The sequence below is a fragment of the Rhinichthys klamathensis genome, unplaced genomic scaffold, assembly GCF_029890125.1.
Source record: "Rhinichthys klamathensis goyatoka isolate OS25496 unplaced genomic scaffold, OSU_Roscu_1.1 h1tg000178l_1, whole genome shotgun sequence".
Classification (NCBI taxonomy): Eukaryota; Metazoa; Chordata; class Actinopteri; order Cypriniformes; family Leuciscidae; genus Rhinichthys; species Rhinichthys klamathensis.
The window spans coordinates 373426-396201 of NW_026606707.1; the positions used below are offsets into that span (position 1 = coordinate 373426).

At 38.7% G+C, this 22776-nt stretch overlaps 1 protein-coding gene across 3 annotated transcripts in view; it reads left to right on the top strand.

Moving 5' to 3' along the window:
- Window positions 1-1813: 1813 nt before the first annotated feature.
- The window catches only part of pbx1a (pre-B-cell leukemia homeobox 1a), a 70277-nt gene continuing 49314 nt past the window's right edge, over window positions 1814-22776 (top strand). For 2 of the 3 annotated variants that reach the window (XM_056260776.1, XM_056260779.1), the window contains exons 1-2: window positions 1818-2450; window positions 3546-3619. In XM_056260776.1, coding sequence (XP_056116751.1) covers window positions 2263-2450; window positions 3546-3619 — 262 coding nt within the window. In that variant the 5' untranslated portion in view covers window positions 1818-2262. Of the gene's footprint in view, window positions 2451-3545; window positions 3620-22776 lie in introns of all 3 variants that reach the window. The other variant, XM_056260777.1, reaches the window with a different exon arrangement.

The following is a 22776-nucleotide window of genomic DNA, read 5'->3' on the forward strand; positions in this document are numbered from 1 at the left end:
CAACGCATCATACAAAGCTGCGCGTTCCAAGGCACGTCAGTGGGCCTTTAAGTTAAGGGGTGGACCTTCATGCTTTTTTTCTAAAAATCCTATGTTTTTGTACGAATTCATATGAAATCACAACATCAAAAAATAGCTGCATTTTCTCATGTTAATGAGTTGTTTGTTCCTATAGATAGGATAAAACTAGGCTATTGATCATTTTCAATTATTTGTAATTTGGCACTTACTATCTATCTTTCTTAGTAGGGTTTTTTTTTTTTGCTGTGTAATAATCATTTTTTTTTGCGTAAACCAGCTGAATTTAATACATGAGCTCTGAATATAGTCAAACGCATGGAAGGATTTATATCCCTCAGATATCTGTTTGCTCTATGAAATTGATGATATTGTTTCCAATAAAAAGTTGAGATATTACCTTACCTATACAACCAGTATATGTCAGCAGTCTAAGTAGGACAGGTTAAAGTGGTGTCGTTTCTCATAAGGAACATAATGGAAGGTGACACACCTCATATGTTGAGCATGGGGATGAGACATCACATGAATAGTTGGAGTGGTGCTTCTGGAATATTTGTTCCAGTGATGGGTACTCAGGCATCAGAAATGGCCTCTTTAACACTCTCTTTATTGGTCCTTTTCCCAGCACCTGCAGCCAGAGCGTGACATTTCTGCCACATTCTGAGCTCCATGTCAATAGCCAGTGAATTTAATACCGTTAAATAGACCACATGGCTGAGCAAACTGCCTGTCTGATCATTTTTCCAAGACACATTGAGTGACCATAGTGTCTTTCAGCAGCATGGTCTTTTTTTTTAATGAATGTATATACACACACACATGTATGTATATAGTCGTTTATAGAAGAAGAAAAGAGTCTTGTTGCAAAACATGTTGAGAATCAATTTTCTTTAATAAGAGACTAGCCTAATATAGACTGTCATGTTAAATGCTTTACAAAAATCCCAGTCAAACAAATTTAACCCATGTAATTCTGAATTTATTCTCAGCAAGTTTTATTCATATTTGCTATGAAGCGTATGGTTAAATAAATGTAGTATTGTTTTTACTTTGTTTAATTTAATATATTCTCTGACAAATTTTACATTTTGTGCTATGATAACAACATTTGTATGTTTCTATTTATTTCATTCATTTTATTTATTTCATTATTTCTATTATTCCAATAACACATTGGCTGATGCATCATCAACATTATGCACGTGCCAAACTTACATATCTGTGTTACAATTTAAGAGTAAATGCCATTGTTCTGAAGGTGGGGATCTTCCTCCATCTTACACTAAATGTTTATTATGATCATGATTTATATGACAGGGTGATCTGTATGATTCAATAGATTCTGTACAAACACCTCTGGTCATGTGACTATTTACACCAGCCATGTTTGATACTAGACAACTTTGTGTAAAATACATTAACAACTCTGTTTGGACCCTTCAAACGCAAAAGTAAATTGTGTTCATAAATGTCAACGGTGGCATCAAATGAAAACAGATCTTAAATGACCACATTCATTTACAGAATAAGATAACATGCAGTCTCGAGCGGACACAGGGGCTTGTACGCCAAACACCATTATTTATTTTCATCTTCAACCCCTATCCATCACCGTGTTACCACCCTGTCCAGTCCAAGCGCTAACGCCACATCTTAAAGCTTATTACGGCGACCAACCTTCCTCAGGAATATGATTGACGTACCGTGGAAGAACCAAGGCGGGGACAACAGCGCGCTCTCGTCCAATCACGGGCAATGGGCAGTTCCCCATCGCTGTGTGCCAGTGTTGGTGGGCGGAGCCTCCCGTTATGTGTCAGTGTTGCCAGCAGACCTGTGCGAAACAAAAGCACTTCTCTCCCCACGTTTAACGCCTTCAAAGCACGTCTTAGAGCTGTTTCAGTCGTAAAGCTGTCAGAGGAAACAAGGAGTTACGCGGCAGAGTCGCAGATTACACAGGATTACAGCAGCCCTTAGACAAAGTTGGGCTCTGTTGTCTTGGCTTTGGTGGCAAGAGCAGGAGTGGCTTGATCCTAAAGCAGCTCTCCAGATCAGATTTCACCCAAACCAGCTGTGAGAGGGAGCTTTGCCTTTTCTCCCCTCTCTCCCTCGCTCCATGTTGTAAGCGCGCTCCAGACATCCAGAAAGCGAAAGGGGGAGTGACGGCGAGAGTTTCTGAAGGAATTTTCCTTCTCCTAGGGAAGAATTGAAAAAGTCACCAGAGTCTAGAGAACATCGGCGAGGATGGATGATCAGCCCCGGTTGATGCACTCCTCTCACGGGGTGGGCATGGCCGGACACCCCGGCCTGGCGCAGCATATGCAGGATGGCACGGGAGGAGCGGACGGCGAGGGAAGAAAACAGGACATTGGAGACATATTACAACAAATCATGACCATAACCGACCAAAGTCTGGACGAGGCACAGGCCAGGTATATATCTACGAGTGTATGCATGCTGTCTTTTTTATTATTATCTTCATAGTAGCTACTGAAACACGTCGTCAGTATTTAAGTCAGCTGCTTTATATTTTGACGCGCCACCCGAAGCGCACAGACTTTCTTTTTGCGTCTTCTTTCAAACTTTTATGCAGGCGTACATTTGTTATATTGCATTACAAACATGTTACCACCACTTCCGAGCGCCTCTGTGCACAATCTGGAGCTGTCGTCTTCTTCTTCCCAGATGCATCGTTTCGATTTCCAATTGCTCCGGATCTCGCAGGTTCCAAATGAGAAGGCGCATTGATTCAGTGCCATATAGACTTACTGCATGTTGCGGGTGGATTCAGTACTAGTTTTTGGACTGCAAGTACATCTAATAATTAAATAAATGTTACTGAGCATGCATTCGTAAAAAAAAATTAATCGTACGTATTTGTATGTCGAAGGAACGTTGTTAAATCTGGTACTTTACAAATTAATGGTTTTTTTAAATGTAATATAACATCAATTTATAGTAATTAAAATCAATAAGGCAGTAAGATGAAGACTAATTTATGTCAAATTAAGTCACTTGACCCTATTAGCCTTAGTAACTGTCAACACAGGTGTTTCTAAAACACTTTGAAATTAATGCAAACATTTTACATTTGAAATCATATTTGAACAACTTGACTTTAAAGGCCTATTAATAATTATCATGCATATTGAAATCCTCTTAGACTGATATGTAATTTATATTTAATCATGATATATTTGTTGATCCACTTTTTTTTAAAGGAAAGCAGCCAGTCACCTTAATTGAGTATTTATAGCAATTCCACTTTGCAATCCACTTCATGCTGCTCTCTATGATGCATGTGAAATATTCAGATTTTCTTTTTGCTTGTATAACACATTTTATCATTTCCAAAAGTGCTGCGCAATTTAGTGCCATTTTCAGCTGTCTTCTATCAATAACCATTTGTAAAATACTCAAAATTTCCAAATCACACATTCCTTCTAAGCCTAATGTCTGTGTTTTGACAGTTTTGACAGGTCATGCATAGTGACGGCTTGTTATTTATTTTCTGTTTGTGTTTTTAGGAAACATGCACTGAACTGTCACAGAATGAAGCCGGCTCTATTCAATGTCCTGTGTGAAATAAAAGAAAAAACAGGTGGGTTTTCCTGTCTCACATAGAGAACAGAAAGCGAAAACTTGCAAGTCTTTGTTTAAATCCAGTTATCACATTAAGCTGAATATTGAAATATTGATATTTTTTTGCTACAGAGCTCTTTAATACAGTGATGTATTGTGTCTTGTGAGAATATGCGTTATTAGATATTTGGACTGCATCATGTGAAAATTCTGATATTACAATAATAACACAAAAATCATGCTATTCAAATATCTGGTAATTTATACAGCATTCAGATTCCTCAAATAGATAGCTATTATTATTTTGTGTGTTATGGTTATAATTTGTGCAGCTGAGCTAAAGTTTATTACTGAATACAGCATTTTACATTGTGTGGTTAAGTTATGCTGCATTGAAAGCTATTGATGACGCCTTTTCTCATGTTATTTTTGTTTATAGCCAACAGTATATGAGAATAGCAATGGCTTTAGTTAGAGAATATGATTTTAGGAAATTGTGATTCTGACTGTTGGCTTTAAAATACTCTGCCTCATGGTTTTGATAATGCCCATCTGAGTTTTATAAACTCGACTTATTGTGACACACCATTTTTTTATTGATTCTTTGCTGCGCTGTTTGGTTAGATGCAGATTCGACATTATTTCTGGATAAGTTTTGAAGTTTTTGTGTGCATAAAATGCAGCTGGTTGAGTACGGCACTTTAAGAGCAGTTTAAAAAGTCCACCAGAAGCACTATTCATTAGAGTGAAATGAACATGCTGTTTTGATTATGCGATTGTCCCTGAGTGAAGGTTTTCGAGGCAGATTGCTACAGCGAGAAACAACAACAAAATAACAAAAAAGAACAACAACACACAGCCGTATCTTCCTTCTAATTAGCCCCAAAGTGTAATTTACAAAGATTTCATTACATGGCAGCTAAAGTTGGCTCTCTGCCACACTGTCTGAAATGCACTGCAGTGGAGAGGTTCCCCCATCCTCAGTGAAATTCTGACCGAATGAAGAGGGCTTCTGAGGGCCACAGTGTCAGCGATCACAGGGGCCTCATGGCACTAGGTTCGCTTTTTTCCCTCCTCCTCTTGTTTAGCAAGGTTTTCCAAGGAGGGAAAGAGTTATGCCTGACTCTTTTGAACTGCCTGCCGTCACCCGGGGTTCACTCAAAGTTCGTTTCCAAGATGAAGAACAAAGTGACTTGGACCTCTTCCTGACTCTTTGCTCCTGCTTCTCTTCCCACAGTTCCTGGCAACCAGGAACCTGCAGAGCTTTTGACTAGAGTGATAAACCCGGTTTGACTCCAAACAAGCTATTAGAATTGTAAGATTATGAAGATGGTGCTTTTTTTTGGTCAAATTATAGTTGTGATGTCCCTCTCCTGTGTGGGAATTAGTTGTTTGTTTGTTTTGTCTATATTATCTTCATCATATTTCATGTGAGATGTCACCACCCCACACACACACACACGATGTCACCCCCCCCCCCCCCCCCCCCCCCCCCCACAAACACAAAACACCCCTCATGTTGAGCTTTTGTTTGTAGTTGAACGCAGTCCCGGTGTTGTTTTTGTCAAGGGGGGCTCATTTCAGCTTCCTCGCAGTCGCTTTTCTCTCTCAGGACTTCATTAGGAGCATCGGATCATCAACATCAAACCTACTTGCATTTGATCAGCATGCATATCGGAATATTAACATTAGCTGTTTCCTGCTTTTTGTTTGTTTCACTTTGAAACCATAAAAAAGTTCGGTCTTTCCAGTTGTGGAAGGAATTGAAAGGAAGGAAACTTGTCAAATGGAACAGGAAGTGTTTTTTTTTTGTAGAAATATAAATATATTAGTTTGATTTAAACCATCAAATATTCAGCCAGAAGCTTTTGCAAAGTATTTTTGTAGTTTTTTTTATTTTATTTTTAGCCTTGGCCTGGGAATTCAGAGAGTACAAATGATTTTTTTATGCTTTTTAAGTGGATGCTATTGATAGTAACATGTTTGTGACTTAAGTAAACACTCCAAAAATAGCAAGAAAAGAAATTAAGTGTTTTTAGGTGTCGGTTGAAAATGGTGTCGGCAACACGGTTTAGCTAACACTGAAAATAAATGAACTCAAGCCCCGATGGTTGATTTGAAAGATCCTTGTGCTTTAACCCCCCACCATGTACTCTCTCCTACGGAATTAGCCGTGAGCTGTACCTCGGTTCACTTCTGTCTCTTTTTAATGTGAGGGTGTAATTTCACACTGCACAGACAGACACCACTAAAAATCCTCCGCCGCCACAGAGAAAATGGCTCAAACCTCCGCCTTGACATTTACTGCAAATGTGCTGAGCGCAGAGCGCCCAAACGAGAGCAGCCACCATTTTTGTCAGGCCCTTTTTAAATCTTTATTTAAAAAAAAAAAAATAAAGAGTCAGCCTCGTTCATGGTTTTACATTGTTGCAGCCGTAGAGTCCCAGGTGTATTCCAGGAAAGCGAGGTTATTAAATCCGTAGCGGGTCTGTTTTGTTGAAATGGCGTAGTGTGCTGTGGAACAGTGTCTTAGCTTTCATAACAGACTGTGGAGGTCATGGAGCCGATCGAGAGCTTGTCTCAATGAAACAGTGGCTCTGTGTCTAAAAAAAAATCTACTTTTTCAGCTCACAATAACCTTGATTTACAAGAACTTTGGATCAAGTGCGTCGTCACCTCGGCCACCTCAACTCGTAATTCCTATTCAGACACGACACAGTTTCTACGACAGGAACAATAAATTTCCCTTCTGCTAATATATTTCATCTGCAGACGTGTTGAGAGAGCACAAAATGACACGGCTCCTGTAATTCTTCATAACCTACAACTGCCTTGCCGAGATTGACACGGCTGCGAGTTGCCCGGCGCGTAGCACGTGTTGCGCGGTGGCGTCGGCGTGTTGACAGTCGTGGTGATGAGCCTTCCTCTGGCAAGCAGCTGACAAGCGGGGCAGGACGGTGTGCCAGCAGCAGACAGAGCCGGCCTGAACTCCTGACCTCGCTGTGTATTTTTACACAGGGCCTGACCGAGCTAACACGGCACAGGCCGGCGTGCGAGTATAAACAAGTACTGCGGCTCACGGAACAGGATGTGATGCGGGGTTGGGGCTTTTAAACAAGGCTGCTTTTGCACTGCAAGCCTTTCAGATTATTTTAAGTGTCCGTGTATTTGTACCACGTGTTCTGGGAAATGCAAGGCCAATGTGTGTATTTGAATTCAGTGACTGGAACATGTAGATGGTGGTCGTGTTTGGAAAGGTGGACATTAACTTGGATGTTTTGTTGGTATCGGGTTTCAGCTCTGTTTTACCCTTGGGGCTTTCATTAGGTCTGTTTCACATTGACATACATTTGCCTGATCATGAACAGAGCATTGAAAAATAAACTTAAACTTAGCGTGAACTCTCTGAGCCATAGAGGGTCAATGACGAATAAGAGTCCACGATAAAATAAAAAACTTTGCTCTTTCTTGTTGTGTTCATGTCGGTTTCATAACATTTTGAACAACTTTTAGACCTCTTTTAAGAATTACATTTTCTATTTAATAACTGTCATGTGATGTAACCATCAAGTAAAAAGGTATCTCATATTTTAATATATTTTAATCATTATGTTCCAAAAAGTTTTCAAAGCAAAATGTTTTTTCAAATATCAAATATCATTTTTGAGGAATCTGTTAGAACACATTTGAGACATTTTACAGCCTTAACTAACTATGCCTTGCCATAAAAATGTATTTTTTTTAAAATGTTCAAGAGATTTATTGTCTTTGACGCACAGTCATTAGAGTTTGTCACCCCAATTATGCCCTAAAAACGATTTTATTTGAGAAATTAAAAACATTCTCTCTTCAACGTATACTGTACTTGTCACTAACCACTATTTTTGAATAGATTCTGGACTAAATGAATGTCATGCCATTGACCCTAATTCATTGGCCAATGTTAAATGTGGTAACCTTTCTTGACATTTATGGTGCGATGAAGTAGCAAGAAATCTTTTTTTTTCCGTATTGAGACCTACATCCGTGTGAAACCGAAAAAGAAAAAAACTGTAGTTCAGGGAGTTTGTCAAATCCAGCAGTTGTTGATTGGATACTGGCAGATCTGAGTGTGAGTTTGCGGTCAATTGTAAGAAAGGGGTGGGTTTAAGTGGACTAAATGATTTGAGAAGTCCAGCATGCATCACCTGAGAGAAGTTAACGTTTTGATTATTTATTTATTTATTTATTTTTAAATTAAACGCAAGCATGAATGAAGTGTTCACAATACGATCAATAACATGCATTTAGACAAATTAATTTCCATTTCATACAAATGATACATTTTGCATATGTATGCTGAGAAAAGCAATAAGTAGACATTTGATATATTGCTAACAAACATGTCACACAAGTCTCAAAGTAATGACCTTTAACAAGATTCTGCTGGGAAATTCGTACAAAACAACTTTCAACTTCAAATAAATGTCTTTCTTTCATATATTAATATTGCCATTATGAGATAAGCACAGAGTACACTTTGTGAGGGCTGTATTTTGATACTCTTGTAATATTCACATATTTATTCACAGTTTTCTTATAAAGTTTGGGCTTCTTCTTTTGTGTGCCACGTAATTTTAGAGCTGGCGAGATATCTAACGACCGTCGTGGTGAATTGTGGAGAAATATTGCGTTTGCTACAGCTACATGAGGGGAGCCTCTCCTCCTCCTGTTTTATTTGGAACGTGATTTCTAATCATACTTAGTGCCGTTGGAACGGACATGCCTCAGTAGCAGCATAATGTTTCCTGTGTGTTTCTGTTATTACCCAGCTTCAAGTCTAAACTCACTCGCAATTAGAGCTCCTTATAAATTATGCAAATGATGACTGGCGTAATTGAGACATGTTAATCATGTTTTAAGAGCCTAATTACAGAAATGTATAACGGAGGTGGGAGTCTCTAATTAGCTCTGATAACAGGTTGCCCTGTGAATAGTGAAGAAGCGCTTTTTTTGTGTGGGAGGTGTTTTCCTCTTGCTGATGGTCAATAAAGGAACCGAAACCCTAATTTTATGGAATCATTATTGACATGGCTTAAGGTTAAAGTGGTCCTGTTTGAAACGGTAGCTTTTCGTACTTGTGTTCCGTACAGAGTATTGGCTGACGACATCATGTTAATATTATTTCACATTGCTTCAGGATCAACACCTTTATTTACATGTAAACCCATTCCTTCCACCTTTAAATCATCTCTACACATGACATTAATCATCAGCACTGTAATTTGTGGCAAACCAAACCTTATTCCTGGATTACTAGGGCTGCACAATTTGGGGGGGGAATTGAATTTTTCAGATACAAATTGTGATCGCGATTTAAAATGCAATATTTCTATAAAAAAAGTCCAGGTATGCTGTACACTTTTGTAGGTCAGCACAATTTGCCCCGAATTTTTTTTGATTATACATCAATATTATTATTTTTGTTGTTATTATTATTATTATTACTAAATAAAAATGTTCAACAAAATAAGAAATATTTGTAATATTTCACTGTAAAATAACAAATAGTATTTAAGAAAAACAATATAATAACTGTAAAATGGCCAACTAATATTTATGGCTGTCTTAATATATTCAGTTTGAAATGTCAAAATCCTCAAGTTTATTTACCGCATGGACCCCTTAAATCTTCTTTGGTTGCTTGTTTATAAGCGCTTCTTATTACAAGTTTGGGAAAATGGTCAGCACATGTTGCATTCTCAACGTTATAAGCAAAACTCAGAGCAGATTCAAAGATAGAGTTTGTGTGAAGAAGAACTGACTGTTAACCAAGCCGCTCTGAGACCCTGAAAACATGAGCTGTTTGTGTAAAAAGAACACAGGTCCAGGCTTCATTCTGATATTACTTAATTAAATCACAGCCTTTGTGATTTGTTAATTGCACAAAGCCATATTGTGATATTGGTTCTATTTCCATTAATCGTACAGCACTACACTGAATACATCATTACTTTTTAAATAGGGATATGCCATTTCTCACTTTTGCATGAACTGACTAACAGAATGGATTGTTAGTCATTGTTTGTTTTAGTGTAAGGCACACTAAATGGTCATTTAATATTTCCTTTCAAAAGATTCGAATGCATCGCATTGCATGGCATGGCAGCTCTGGCCGGTTTGGATATATGCAGCATCAGTGCCAGCCATTCTGCAAACTGAGCTTTGTTCATAGTTGTCTGACAGATATCATATCAGAGCCATTACAGTGAAAACATCTACTCACTTATTGGATTAAAAATTGCTTTAGAGAGGAAATCTGCTTGCAGATGCGACGGAGCTCTTTTTATTTCTGTCTGATATTAGTCTGTGGTGCAGTTTGTAGCCCAATGTAAAAAAGCGAATTACAGTAAAAGGCTCTGCAGATGCTATTATTGTCTCTGTGGAGTCAGACTCAGCCCCTCAGTGGTGCAGTCAATGGCCGTGATCCATATAACAGCATTAGGGCTCTCTCTGCCACAAAATCCTCATCGTTACAAACACATTTCAATTCATTTATTTCCTTACGTGGCTTAAGTGTAAAAGGCAGTGCCGTTTCCAGCTACGGTTGCCATACCAACACCCCGGGAGTTCATTTAGTTTAATTCAAAGGCTGGCGATTGCCGTTGTCCCGCGTCCTGCTGTTTGATTTTGACGGCGGCAGTGGCGGCAGTGGCGGCGCAATACATAAAAGATCCCCCTATATTCCCCCCAGCCATCAGCCCCCCCCTCTCCCGCTGCTGTGAGCAGTCAAACACGGACTGGCGAGCGCCCCTTCCTGTCTCGACTTAGTAAAAATGACACAAATTAATATATGCTACTTAAACCAGACCAAGATTAATGGCCGCCTTTCGCCGCAGCTTAGGAACACTGTCAGTCGACACGCGCTCATTGGACGGAATCAACACTGATCAACATTTATTCGCTGTCGTACCTCTGTGCTCAGGGAAACGTGGAGGGATCGAGGACCCGCACACACACGCGCACAGAAATGTGACCCGACACATCATGTAGACTCTGTATATTCACAGCCCAAAAATGTCATTTACCCACCTTTTCATTTGAATATATAGTGCGTATTAGAGTAATAAAAAGACACTGATATCTTGTACCTTTGTTAGATTTCATCATACACTTCTAGTGTTGCCTCAGCCATATCTTAGTGTTTTACTTGAGGGAAGTGCATTTTCATATTCATTTCATATACTGTACTTTAAGCTAATGGTATGATGTGCAGAGTGTTCTGGGGAAGAGGCATGTTGCCTGAGTGGTTTGGCATGTAATGAATGTTTCTAATGTAGATTAATGTAATGCTATTGGCGTGGTGTGGCTGTGCTAAAGATCCCTTCCACTCTCTTTAATCAGCAGGGGGTTAGATGTTACAGCGGGCGAGGAGATAGAGTCGAGGGGTGCGGGAGGACGTGTGCCGTTATGTGAAGGTAACGCATAGCTATGAGTCGCTCTCTTGCCGTGAAATATTCTAATTTATGCTAATGAAGCTGGCGCTGTCGTGAGAAACAAAAGGGCTGGCTATGAGCCTGCGTAACCCCCTCCGCGAACGCATACATGAGTGTACATATTTTCTCTCTGCGAGAGTGAAGAAGAGAAATGATGAATTAAGTCCTTGGTGGTGTTCGTATCTGATTGGCAAGACTTTAAAGCATAAAAAACACTGTGTTTAGGTCTGGTTATAGATTTTAATAGAATGTTGTAGGTGAATGACGAACAGTGACTTGCCAACACTTTTTTTCCATTAAAAATTAATTCATGTACATTTTCATGAGATATACTATCTTAAAGAACATATAATTAAAATGTACACCATGTTTTGATTGGCATATATAGTATATACTGAAGTATTTTTTAAATATGAATTTTTAATGTTTGTTTTTATTCTGACATGTAATGAGTTAGAATAAATTAAGATCACTTTGAGTTTAAGTATTTATCATGATAATGAAAAAATCCTACAGTATATATTTTTTATATCCATTTTATTCTGAGTTAAAGCTGTACTTTACTATAAAGTGTGTACTGTATTTATTTATATACATTTATATTTCAAGTAAATGCTGTTCTTTTAAACTCTCTATTCTTTAAAGAATCCTGAGAAAAATGTATCATTGTTTCCCCAAAAATATTAAGCAGTTCAACTGATTTCAGCATTGATAATAATAAGAGAGGTTTCTTGAGCAACAAATCAGCATATTAAAATGATTTCTGAATGATCATGTGACACTAAAGACTGGAGTAATGACTGACAAATAATAAAGTTATTTTAAATTGTAATAACATCTCACAGTATTACTGTTTTTACTGTATTTTTGATCAAATAAATGCAGCCTTGGTGAGCTTAAAGGAGTAGTTCACTTTTAAAAAAAACTTTTGCTGATAATTTACTCACCCCCATGTCATCCAAGTTGTCCATGTCTTTCTTTCTTCAGTCGAAAAGAAATTAAGGTTTTTGATGAAAACATTCCAGGATTTTTCTCCATATAATGCACTTTACTGGGTACCAAACGGTCCAAGGTCCAAAAGACAGTTTCAGTGCAAACTGCAAACTGTTCAAATGGCTTTAAACGATTCCAGACGATGAATAATGGTCTTATCAAGCGAAACGATCGGTCATTTAAAAAATAAATAACAAAGTTTAAGTTTTATAAGCTCAAATGCCCGCCCTTGCTCTGTTCTGTGATGCACGTTCGTGACTCTCCTGTTCGAACTCGTTCATCAAAATGAACAAATCTTTTTTCGAGTCATTTGATTCATTTAACGACCGAAATGAACAAATTGACTCGGAAAAAGATTTGTTCATTTTGATGAACGAGTTCGAACAGGAGAGTCACACAGAACAGAGAAAGGCGAGCATGTGAGCTTATAAAACTTAAACGTTGTTATTTTTTTTTAAATGAGCGATCGTTTCGCTTGATAAGACCCTTATTCATCGTCTGGTGTCATTTAAAACCATTTGAACGGTTTGCAGTTTGCACTGAAACTGTCTTTTGGACCTTGGACCGTTTGGTGCCCAGTAAAGTGCATTATATGGAGAAAAATCCTGGAATGTTTTCATCAAAAACCTTAATTTCTTTTCGACTGAAGAAAGAAAGACATGGACATCTTTGATGACATGGGGGTGAGTAAATTATCAGCAAAAGTTTTTTTAAAAGTGAACTAATCCTTTAAGAGACTACTTAAAAAAAAGAAAGAAAGATTTACATATCTTACTGACCCCAAACATTAGAATTTTTCAAAATGTTCAGATTTTTTTAAAAAAAGTGTCAATACTCGTACGTTTTCTTTGTACACATTTGCAAATTACCATGAATTTGAATAAATTACTTTAGAAGATTAGTAATTTCTACTAACTTTTAAACCGATTTCCCAAACATTCCTCCTGTCTGTCATTGGTGAGTCAAACAGATAGCCCCGCCCCAAACTCACACCATTGGTTGAGGCACTGTTGCTCTGTCAGGCAGCTTAAACAATTTAAAACATTTTGATAGCGCCACAATATTTACACTTTTCGGGAGAAATGAACAAACTATTGTCTTACTTACTGTTTTCTGCACATTGAGTTGTGATAGAAGAAAGTGTTTCAACATGGTAAAATCCTCACTTAAGCTGTCGGCACAGCAGATGTGACCGGCTGTGGAGGAGCAGAGCGTGCAGGGGGAGTACGAGGAGGTGGATTTGGATCACTTCCCAACATGGTGGCCAGTGAGCGCGTAGGTAGCTTTTAGCACAGCGGGGTGAGGAGCAGGAGCTTTAGCAGGGGTCAACGCTCACCACGGCCGCCTGGAAACACCACACACACACTGAGGAACCGTGACACTCTCTGCCCTGAACACTCAGGCAAGCTTAATCGAGGGGAAACAAAGAGCCCCTCATGTGGCAAGGAATTCAAGGTCTCGCAATAGCTCAGTGGGCTTCCCCTAGCAAGTACGCTAGATGAAGAATTAAATGATTCGAAGGCAATACTGTGCGTTTGCGAATTGCAACACAGTCACCTTCTATAATTATGTGGGTGGTAATTATTTCCTGTACGCAGAACACAAAATATTCAATAGCGTCTGACCTTGAGGACGCAGGTCTTGCATCTTTCGGCTAATTGCATGTTTGCTATTATAGTTAGTTTCTAAACTGAGAACTGTTTGTGCAGTGTATGCTCGCTGTCCCTGAACACACACACACACACACACACTCACACTCCTGATTGCCTCTGTTTGCCAGCTCACCTTTGGCAGTGTTAGTTATGGACAGTTAACTCCTGGAATCCTATTAATGACTGTCATTTTCTTTTTTTGCCTTATGCATAATCAGCATTGTGCTCCGCTGTCCTATATAACCACTTTTAGCAGCTCTTGTCTAGGTCTTCCGTTGCTGAGAGCACAGGCGGAAACATGGGTGGCAGGTGTGTGTGTGTATGCGCGCGCGCATGTGGGAGCAGGGGAGGAAGAAGGCTGTTCTAGTGATATATTGCATTTCAAGCCTCCTGCCAGAAAAAGGAACAGTGAGATGTCAAGGCATGTGCAGTAGAGTTTACCTCGACCTGAAGCCAACCCTCCGCCATCGAATCCTTATCGACTGGAGGACTCTCATCGGAGGCTTGTGTCGTCAGGCCAGCTGGTGACATTGTGTACTCTACCCTACTGACTGTGTTTTTTAGATTTTGATGTCCTTTCTCTATTTATATCTGCTTTAAACAGGAACTCACTCTGACATTATTGTCTTTTCCCAGCATGCAATTCGCATTCAAAGTAGGGCAGTGCGATTTGGACAAACAAATCATATTGTGATATTATAAACAACATCTCACACTGAAACTATATACATTACATAATATAATATATTATTCTATTCTAATAATTATATTATATTAGGCCTATATATATATATTACAGTTTTTGCTGTTTAATAACAGGCCATATAATGAGTTTGATCTTATTTTGATTTATTTATTTGGTGCAGTCCTATAAATGATTTTGCATATAAAAATAGGATATTATCAAAGATAAAGGTGCAATTGAGTCTGTGCTATCAATTCTAGACTGAATTTGTTTTGGTTTATTTATTTATTTGTCATTTGACTTGATAAGGAAGTACCAACACTTTTGACATCCCTAATGGTCTAACATTGTAAGCTATGGTGTTGAGACCTTTTTTTTGCTCTTGTCTCTGGCCAAAAATAAAAAATGGGACCTTTCAGCATCAGACCCAGAGCTAAAGCAGCTGTCTGGCGTCTCCTCTTGCTGCCATTCCAATGTTTTTTTCTTGGTAATATCCCCTGACAGCATCGTAAGCAGGTGCCTCCTTATATCTGCATACACTTTGCTTTCATTTGATTTCCTATTACCACACCTCATAGTACGCGTCTTTCGGAAATCCTCCCCGATAAGGCACTATTGATGAATTGATATCGGTGGAGGCTGAAGGGAGATAAAGCTGCGCAGGTTAAGAGCTTTGTGGATAGTTTAACCTTGATATAACAGTTGTTTCAGCGAGGTTGATTTTCTCTCATCCATCTTCATCCATCAGGGCCTCACTGAAGTATGCAAATGAGCACAGCGGATAGGCGCGTGCTGCCGTTAAATGGGCCGTTTCAAATGTGCGGTGTACCGCGCTGACAGGGTGATACTCCTTACTGTCCAAATTTAGTGTGTCTTCACAGATATCCCCCCTCCACCCGACCACACGCACACTAGCCCCCCATTACTCTCAGCCGAATGCTGAAAGCATGGCGGCTTATAAAATATTAATAACGTCTTTTATTTTGGTGCCTGCCACATTGTTCATCATATTCAGATGTGTCAGTGTAAAGTGTGAGAGGAGACACGCATTTTTATGTGCGTCCGGTGTGTGTAAAATGGTCTGACAACAATAAATACTGTTATTCCCATGCCAAATTAAGTCGTTTATTCATGTTAGTGGGTTGTAACGAATGTGAGTATTATTAGTTGTTTGTGAAATATGGATGTTTAAGTTAATTAGGGAGTGAGGAGATGTTATAATTATAATGCTTAATGTCCCAGAATACCATGGTCACAAGACCACTAGAAAGAAAATAAAGTGTGAAAACAATGTGTTTTTATTGCAGATTTGACATTAATCTGACACCTCTTGCTTCTTTGTTTACTTGCAGTTCGCTAAAGGGAGAAATGAAAAACAAATTAGATAACAATCTGCGCCAAGCGAACAGTTTTACTAGAAGTAAACGTTTCAGGGTTTGTTATTTCTAAACTTGTTTTTTATTTCCTTTTTTTTCTATTTCGCTCGTATCCGTTACTGCCTGCATATTTTTATAGGGCACTTTTATATTATGCTTATTGAGTGTAGCTTCTCAATCATTTCTTATGATTCTCATGATGATCCTGAGGCCTGTTGGTTGACATTTTCACTTAAGTGGCTCTTGAATTTGATCCTAAAAAAGCATCTGCCTTGTTCCTTTGTAATTGCCGTGCAGTCAGAAAGTGGGAGTAGATTTCTACTCTTTGTAATTTTGGCTTCCTCTGGGATGTCACCAACATTTCTTTTTATAGGAGCTTTTAGTTTATAGCAGCTATTACGATCCATTGTGTGATTTCAATAAGCAAGCGTTCAAAACGATGAATCTTAAGAGCTGTTAGCATCTCCGCTTCACAAGCTGTCAACTGTCCAATCGCTGTATCGCTCAAGGAGGACTGAAATACACCAATGAGGCGGATCTTAGTCATGAATGGTGTATCTCTGTGCCAATCAGGGTTCAGTGTGGAGGGAATCAATGTAACAAGCCTGGGAAACCTGCCATGTAGACCTAACCACAACTGGCCTCCACTAAAAAAGCCCATTAACATTATTGAAGGATGGTTTTTAAAGCTTCTTCAGCAATCAAGCCCGACAGGATTTATGAAATGAATGGCCTGTCATTAAGAATCATGATTATCATTAGCCAGGTCCACACGATAGATTGGTGAGGGATCAGTCAAAGACTTTGAATGCCAGCCTTTCCCTACCAATACATTGATAGACGCATCTCTGTAATCTTCCATCTTCCATCCCTTCCCTTCATTTTTTTTGCAATTCTTGAACATTCTAAGTGACGTTGAAGTGTTTACTGTAGTAGGCTTGTATTCTATCTTCAAGTCTTCTGGGAAGATCCTACTTATAAATTTGAAATGTATGTTGTATGTTAAAATACCCGTCTTAAGTATTGTCTTAAACAAAGTCAGTTATGTCTTAAAGGTGCACTATGCAGCATTTCCATTTTTGTCAAACCGCGACCCCTAGAGTCGCTGTGGAGTACTTGTACTGTCGTGAATAGCACTCACGCAGAGATGGCTCGCACTCACGGCCTGATCCCCTCCCCCTGTACACCGGTACCTGTTCAGTAGGATGGACGCTGTAACGAGTTGAAATAAGGTATGGCCCCTTTAAGAGCTGCGCGCGCCCTGTTTAACTGTCGGCAGTCAGTATTGTATGTGCGCCTCGAACACCACATGTATACGGCGCCGGGTTATTTCAGTTTGATGCTTATTTTATCAGAATTTTATCAGATCTTTTTTGCCGTAAAGCAATTCGTTACATCGCGAGACCTGATATCACGCGACACTTCCTGATGCTGCGGCCGGCGGCCCGCCGGCTCAAAGTTGCAAGTGTGTTTTTTCCGCTCACATGCGAAACGACCACCATTCAACCCGAAAAGAGTCATATAACCATTCCAATGACTCCGAAGCTGTTCGGTTGAGGTAAAAAACCTGCATAGTTCACCTTTAAGTGAATGTAAACAGTTGAGAAAGAAATCGTATGTGTATAATTATATTGGATCCGTTCATTAGGTCTTAAAGTGACACCAGCCTATACAAATCTGCTGCTGTCGATATAATAATCAATTAATAATTAATAATCAAATGTTAGTAATCAAACAACAAAACACATTTTTAACAAAGATTAATAGGTCACACTTTAGATTAGGGTCCAATTCTCACTATTAACTATTAACTACAGCTTTTACCTCAATATACTCCGAATTACTGCTTATTACTAGTTAGTAAGGTAGTTGTTGAGTTTAGGTATTGGGTTGGATTAAGGGATGTAGAATATGGTCATGCAGAATAAGGCATTAATATGTGCTTTATTAGTACTAAACAGCCTATATATGCATGCTAATAAGCAACTAGTTAATAGTGAGGATTGGACCCTAAAATGTTAGATTAATCTATATTTAATTTATACAGTGAACACTATAGTGTTGTTTTACATTTAATGATTACATTTCTGTACCTGAATAATACTGTTAGACCTTACTTTATTTGTAACTTTGTTATATTGTATTTGTCTATGCTTGTAATTTGTGTATTTGTTCTTATTTTATTACTGGCTGTTCACTTGTCTTTAAGAATGTTTAATTATTAAAAGCTAGATTTTTGCTGTGGTATCGAAGTACACAATTTTTGTTTTTGCTGATCCGAAAAATGATCTGATCCGTGACTCAAAAACTGTAAAATGATCCGAACCGTGAGTTTAGTGATCCGTTGCACCGCTGTTTTTAGGTGAAACCTGGTTTTGATAGTCGATCGGTATATTAACAGTATATCACTTAATGAAATATACAGTTATAAGTTGTAAAACATAAAGGCACAAATATGTCATCTTTTAATACCTGAAAAACTGTTACTATATTTTTATACAACCACAGCTATAGGTTTTGTACCATAAATATCACAATATTTTTTTTCACTACAGTGTATGCCAGGTTATTATGATCACTACCAATTTGCTTTTGCTATAATACTGTCATTGACACTGATCTTGGGGCTTAAACAAAATTTCCCTAAGAGTTTCCCTACTGTTAATTAAAAAACTTTACTTTTAACATACAGTAAGCATTTAATCACTGTTTAAATAATAAATCAATGTGAAATGATAGACCTTTGCTTTGAGTGAGAACAGTAGCTGCGTTCATGAGCATCATAATATGTCATGGACAGCGCAGACAGTGCTCTATAAATCTGTCTTGTAGGTGTCATGATCATTTTTCCTATGCGTAATGCTAGCACTTCCTCTTCATGTTATGTCTGTTTTAGCAATTAACCTCATAATCAGTTGGTATCAGATGACTGCTTGGGTTATGCTAGTGAACTGAAGTGCTTATTATCTCTTATTTTATGTTTCTGAGGTTCAATCTACATTATATCTTGTGCTGCTGAGCTCAGTGACCAGGAAGCTGTATGTTATCACAACATAACATAGCTTTATGACTTTTGGTTTAAAAGAGAAAGCCGCCAAGCATTTCTCTCTTTTCGTCATTTTCTCTTTTTCAGTCAAATCTTTTTCTACATGTTACTCTTTTTTAGCCATGTTTCTCATTCCCCCAATCCTCAGAAGTCATTACAGTGCGGTGGAGTTGTGTAATGGAGCCCGCGGTTATCAACTTAATGAATTCTGCCCAGTCGCCTTCATTTATTGTGCTCCCTCTCAAATCTAAGTTACATTGTGTGTTTGTACGTCGAATTTGGCTGCACAGGTGCGCAATATAAACCAAGGAATCACCCTGAGGATGACATATGAATTTTTTTTTTAAATGGGAAATGTCACCTACAAGTTTTCGAAAACTGTTTTCTTTGCAAAACCATAGATTCAGACATCAGTTGATATTCTATATGGATTTTAATTGGATTTAACTGAAACTATGCTGTATGTGTTGCGGGGCTGGGTGATATATAATACATATTTATTTTATATTCACACTGATTATATTTAAGCAGCATTGTTTTGAATATTGTGACAATTTTAATGTACTTTGTGCTCACTTCATTTCCCAATGATTGTGCCATACTACACTGTAAAACTCTAAATTGTAAAGCTCTGATCAGGATTTTTGCAGCCGATACCGATCCCGATCATTCAAGCTAATTATAAGTAATATTGAAGCTGTCTGTTGACTGTCACTGTTAACCCCTTGACAGACAAGCATGAGCTTAGAATAAACAGAACGATGTCATCTGCTGGTGTGGACGCTAATATAGTTATCTTTATAGTTACATTTATAGTTATCGTTCTTCGAGTTGATAAGTTCAAACAGTCAGTTGAATTAATTAAAAGATTATTAGTTTGCATAACCTCTCAGAAACGTTCGCAGATTTGTCTGTGTGACACTTTTCATGTATTAAAATATATATTTTCATTTTTATATTGAAATATTCTAGTAAAAGTGGCTACTGGCTACAATGACTGCTAGGGTGTGCAGTTTTTGTTTGCCATTCTTGCTCGGTGACAAGCAATGTGAACACACTGATGACGTGTGATGTGCGGAGGTATGCAAATACATGCTATTTTATTAATAAAAGTCGCGGGCAGCATTGATCATTTCTGTGCTCCTGAATGTTTCTGTGTGCGCAACGCAATCTCCGCTCTCTGTGTGCAAGTGACATATGTGTGTGCATCTCTGAAAACAGCACGTTTAATATAGAATGGTTATTCAACTGACTTGGAACTACCTGTGCATTAAACGGTTTTATTGGACACCTTCCAGCCAATCAGAATCGAGTATTCAGACAGACCATGGTAACAGCCAATATGCTAGTAATTTGCAAACTAATTAGTGAGAATTAGTCCCCAAACTAAAGTGTTACCCAAAAATGTTTATAAAACATCAAACTAACACCCCTTTAATACCATCTTATGTATCACATATTGTCAAAAGGCTGAAAAGTTTGATGAAAATATGATTCTTTTAGCTATAATACCTATCCGTAATATGTTGCTAGTGAGGTGGCAGCCATATTCCCAATCTCCTGTTTCAGTTGGCGTCCAGCACACTGTTGCTCTGTCTCTCTTTCTCTCTCTCTTCTTTTTCTCTGCTGTGTAGGTTGGGGTTTTCTTTGGCAGACTTGGACCACAGCTCGTTAGACTGAAAGAATGCACTACTTTAATTAATGATATGTAAATATCTTTCAGTGGCCTGCATTTGCATATTAAGAGAGATTTGCGGAATCTGTGGAGTAATATATTTTAATTAGGGATTAATTAAAAATAATGGGAATTTCATTTTGCCTGGCAGGTTGGTTTGTGCTCCAGCACGCGTCTGGCACATTCGCCCGACTAAATACCGGCCTCCCACCTCCAATCAGCTTCCTTTCTCTCTCTACTGCTCTTTAAGGTCCTCTTCTCTCTTTTCTGGCTTTCTTTTCCCCCCACTTCTTATCCGTTTCATCATCTCTCAAACCCTTTTCTTTCCATTCTCTCCATATCTCATACAGACACATCTTATGTAAGGTTTCAAAACGAACTCTCAGCTCTCTGAATGAGACAATAGACAATTATAATATGATAATGGTTTAACTGGTTTGCAGTATGACTCACCTTCCATCCCTCCATCCATTTATTCCCCCTTTCTGTATTCTCCCTCTCTCTGTCTCTCTCTCTTGCTCCGTATTTTTCTCCTGAAGGATAGGGAATGACTCTCAGACACGGAACACTAGTTGTGTTGGCAATTATGTTAATGGGCTGCCATTAGGCTGTGGTGCTGTATGAGCGATCGGGGAGCCGAGCTGGCATGGTGGGAGAAAATGATCACAGCCTCCGGGCCTCCTTGATACAGCTCCAGCACCCTCATTTGCATAGGATAACCCCTCCCACTGGCAAAAGCATCACCCCGTTTCCACGGCACGGGGAGGAATTTGCACGGGCCAGGTGACGCTCCGCTACATGGCTTCGGCGCACATGTGACAGGCGTCGGACATGATGTCTGCTCCCGTAGCCAGATGGGAGCATAACCCGAAGCATAGGCCTACTGAGGGAGTTTTATAGGAGTGGCGGAGTGGTTCATAACATTTCTGAAACATCATCATAACGTTGGCTTGTGGCATAATGAGGACATAATGAGGTCTGTTATTACCAGAGGCCAGCTGAAAATCCCTCCACACTCATTGTTCCCATTCGTGACTGAGATTGTGCTAGTGTGGTGCATACATGACACAAATGGGTGTATATATATATAGTATATACACCCATTTGTGTCACGTGTGCACCACACTAGCACAATACACACACACACACATATATATATATATATATATATATATATGTCTGTGTGTGTGTGTGTGTGTGTGTGTGTGTGTGCGTGTTTTTGTGCTGGAGCTTTTTGAGAACGCTCTCCCAAGTGGATTAATGTAAAAACGGCGGAGGTAATTGAAAACTATTATCACGATTTTTGGAGTCGATCACGGGAGTCGATCACGGGAAGCATCACCGATACAGATCTATTTGAAGCCTTCTTTTTATCAAGTAAAATAATTTATAGGGATGCTCCAAATCAACCCCCCCCCCCCCCCCCCCCATAGGTGACTCTTTGGCAGGAAGGGACCAATTTTTTTTTTTTTATTACAAAATATAATTTTTCACTTAAATGTTTGATCTGATTATGCAGTGCATTTTTGTTTTTACAATGGGGAAATTGTTGCACAATATCTTACACACAGCACAAGCCTGATTTCAAACTCTGAATTGAATTCACAAAAAAAGACAAGTAAACAGTCAGTATAAAATAAGAACAAACAAATAACGAAAAAATAAACAGTGCTGTAAGTTTTTTTCAGGTAGGTCTAACAGTAGTATTGAGGTAAGAAATACTAAAGAAATCAAATACTGGATGGTCTTCCCTGAATAAATTTAATACGGATTAATCCTTACAATTAAGGTTACAAAAGTTAGTCATTGAAAAGCAGTGAGTGTCATTAATGTTAATCAAACAACAAAAGACAAAGAAAAAAATTCAGAGACAGCGCAGGATTATTAGGCTGATGTCACTTTAAGAGCCTACAGTTACACAATTTTCTCAACTGTTCACTTAAGACAAAAGCAACTGTTTACGTGCATACTCGTCAAGACGGTAATTTTGTACATACATTTGTGTGTATTTGACCATTTAAGCACAATTTGGTACTTGCAAGCTGTTTGTGAGGCGGCCTTATGTGTGTGCGCTTTGAGTTTGCGTGATCGCTCGGTCTCTAGGATAAGTGCGAGTGTGAGTGCTGAGTGGTTTAAACACTGGCAAGACTTAAAAAGAAATGTAAATTATAGAACTTTAGTGATGATACGACACTGCCTCGATTGTGCAAGTGACAATTCCTGTGTCAACTGTGCAGCGTGTAGCTCGCTTATAGTGTAGACGCGATGTGAAGC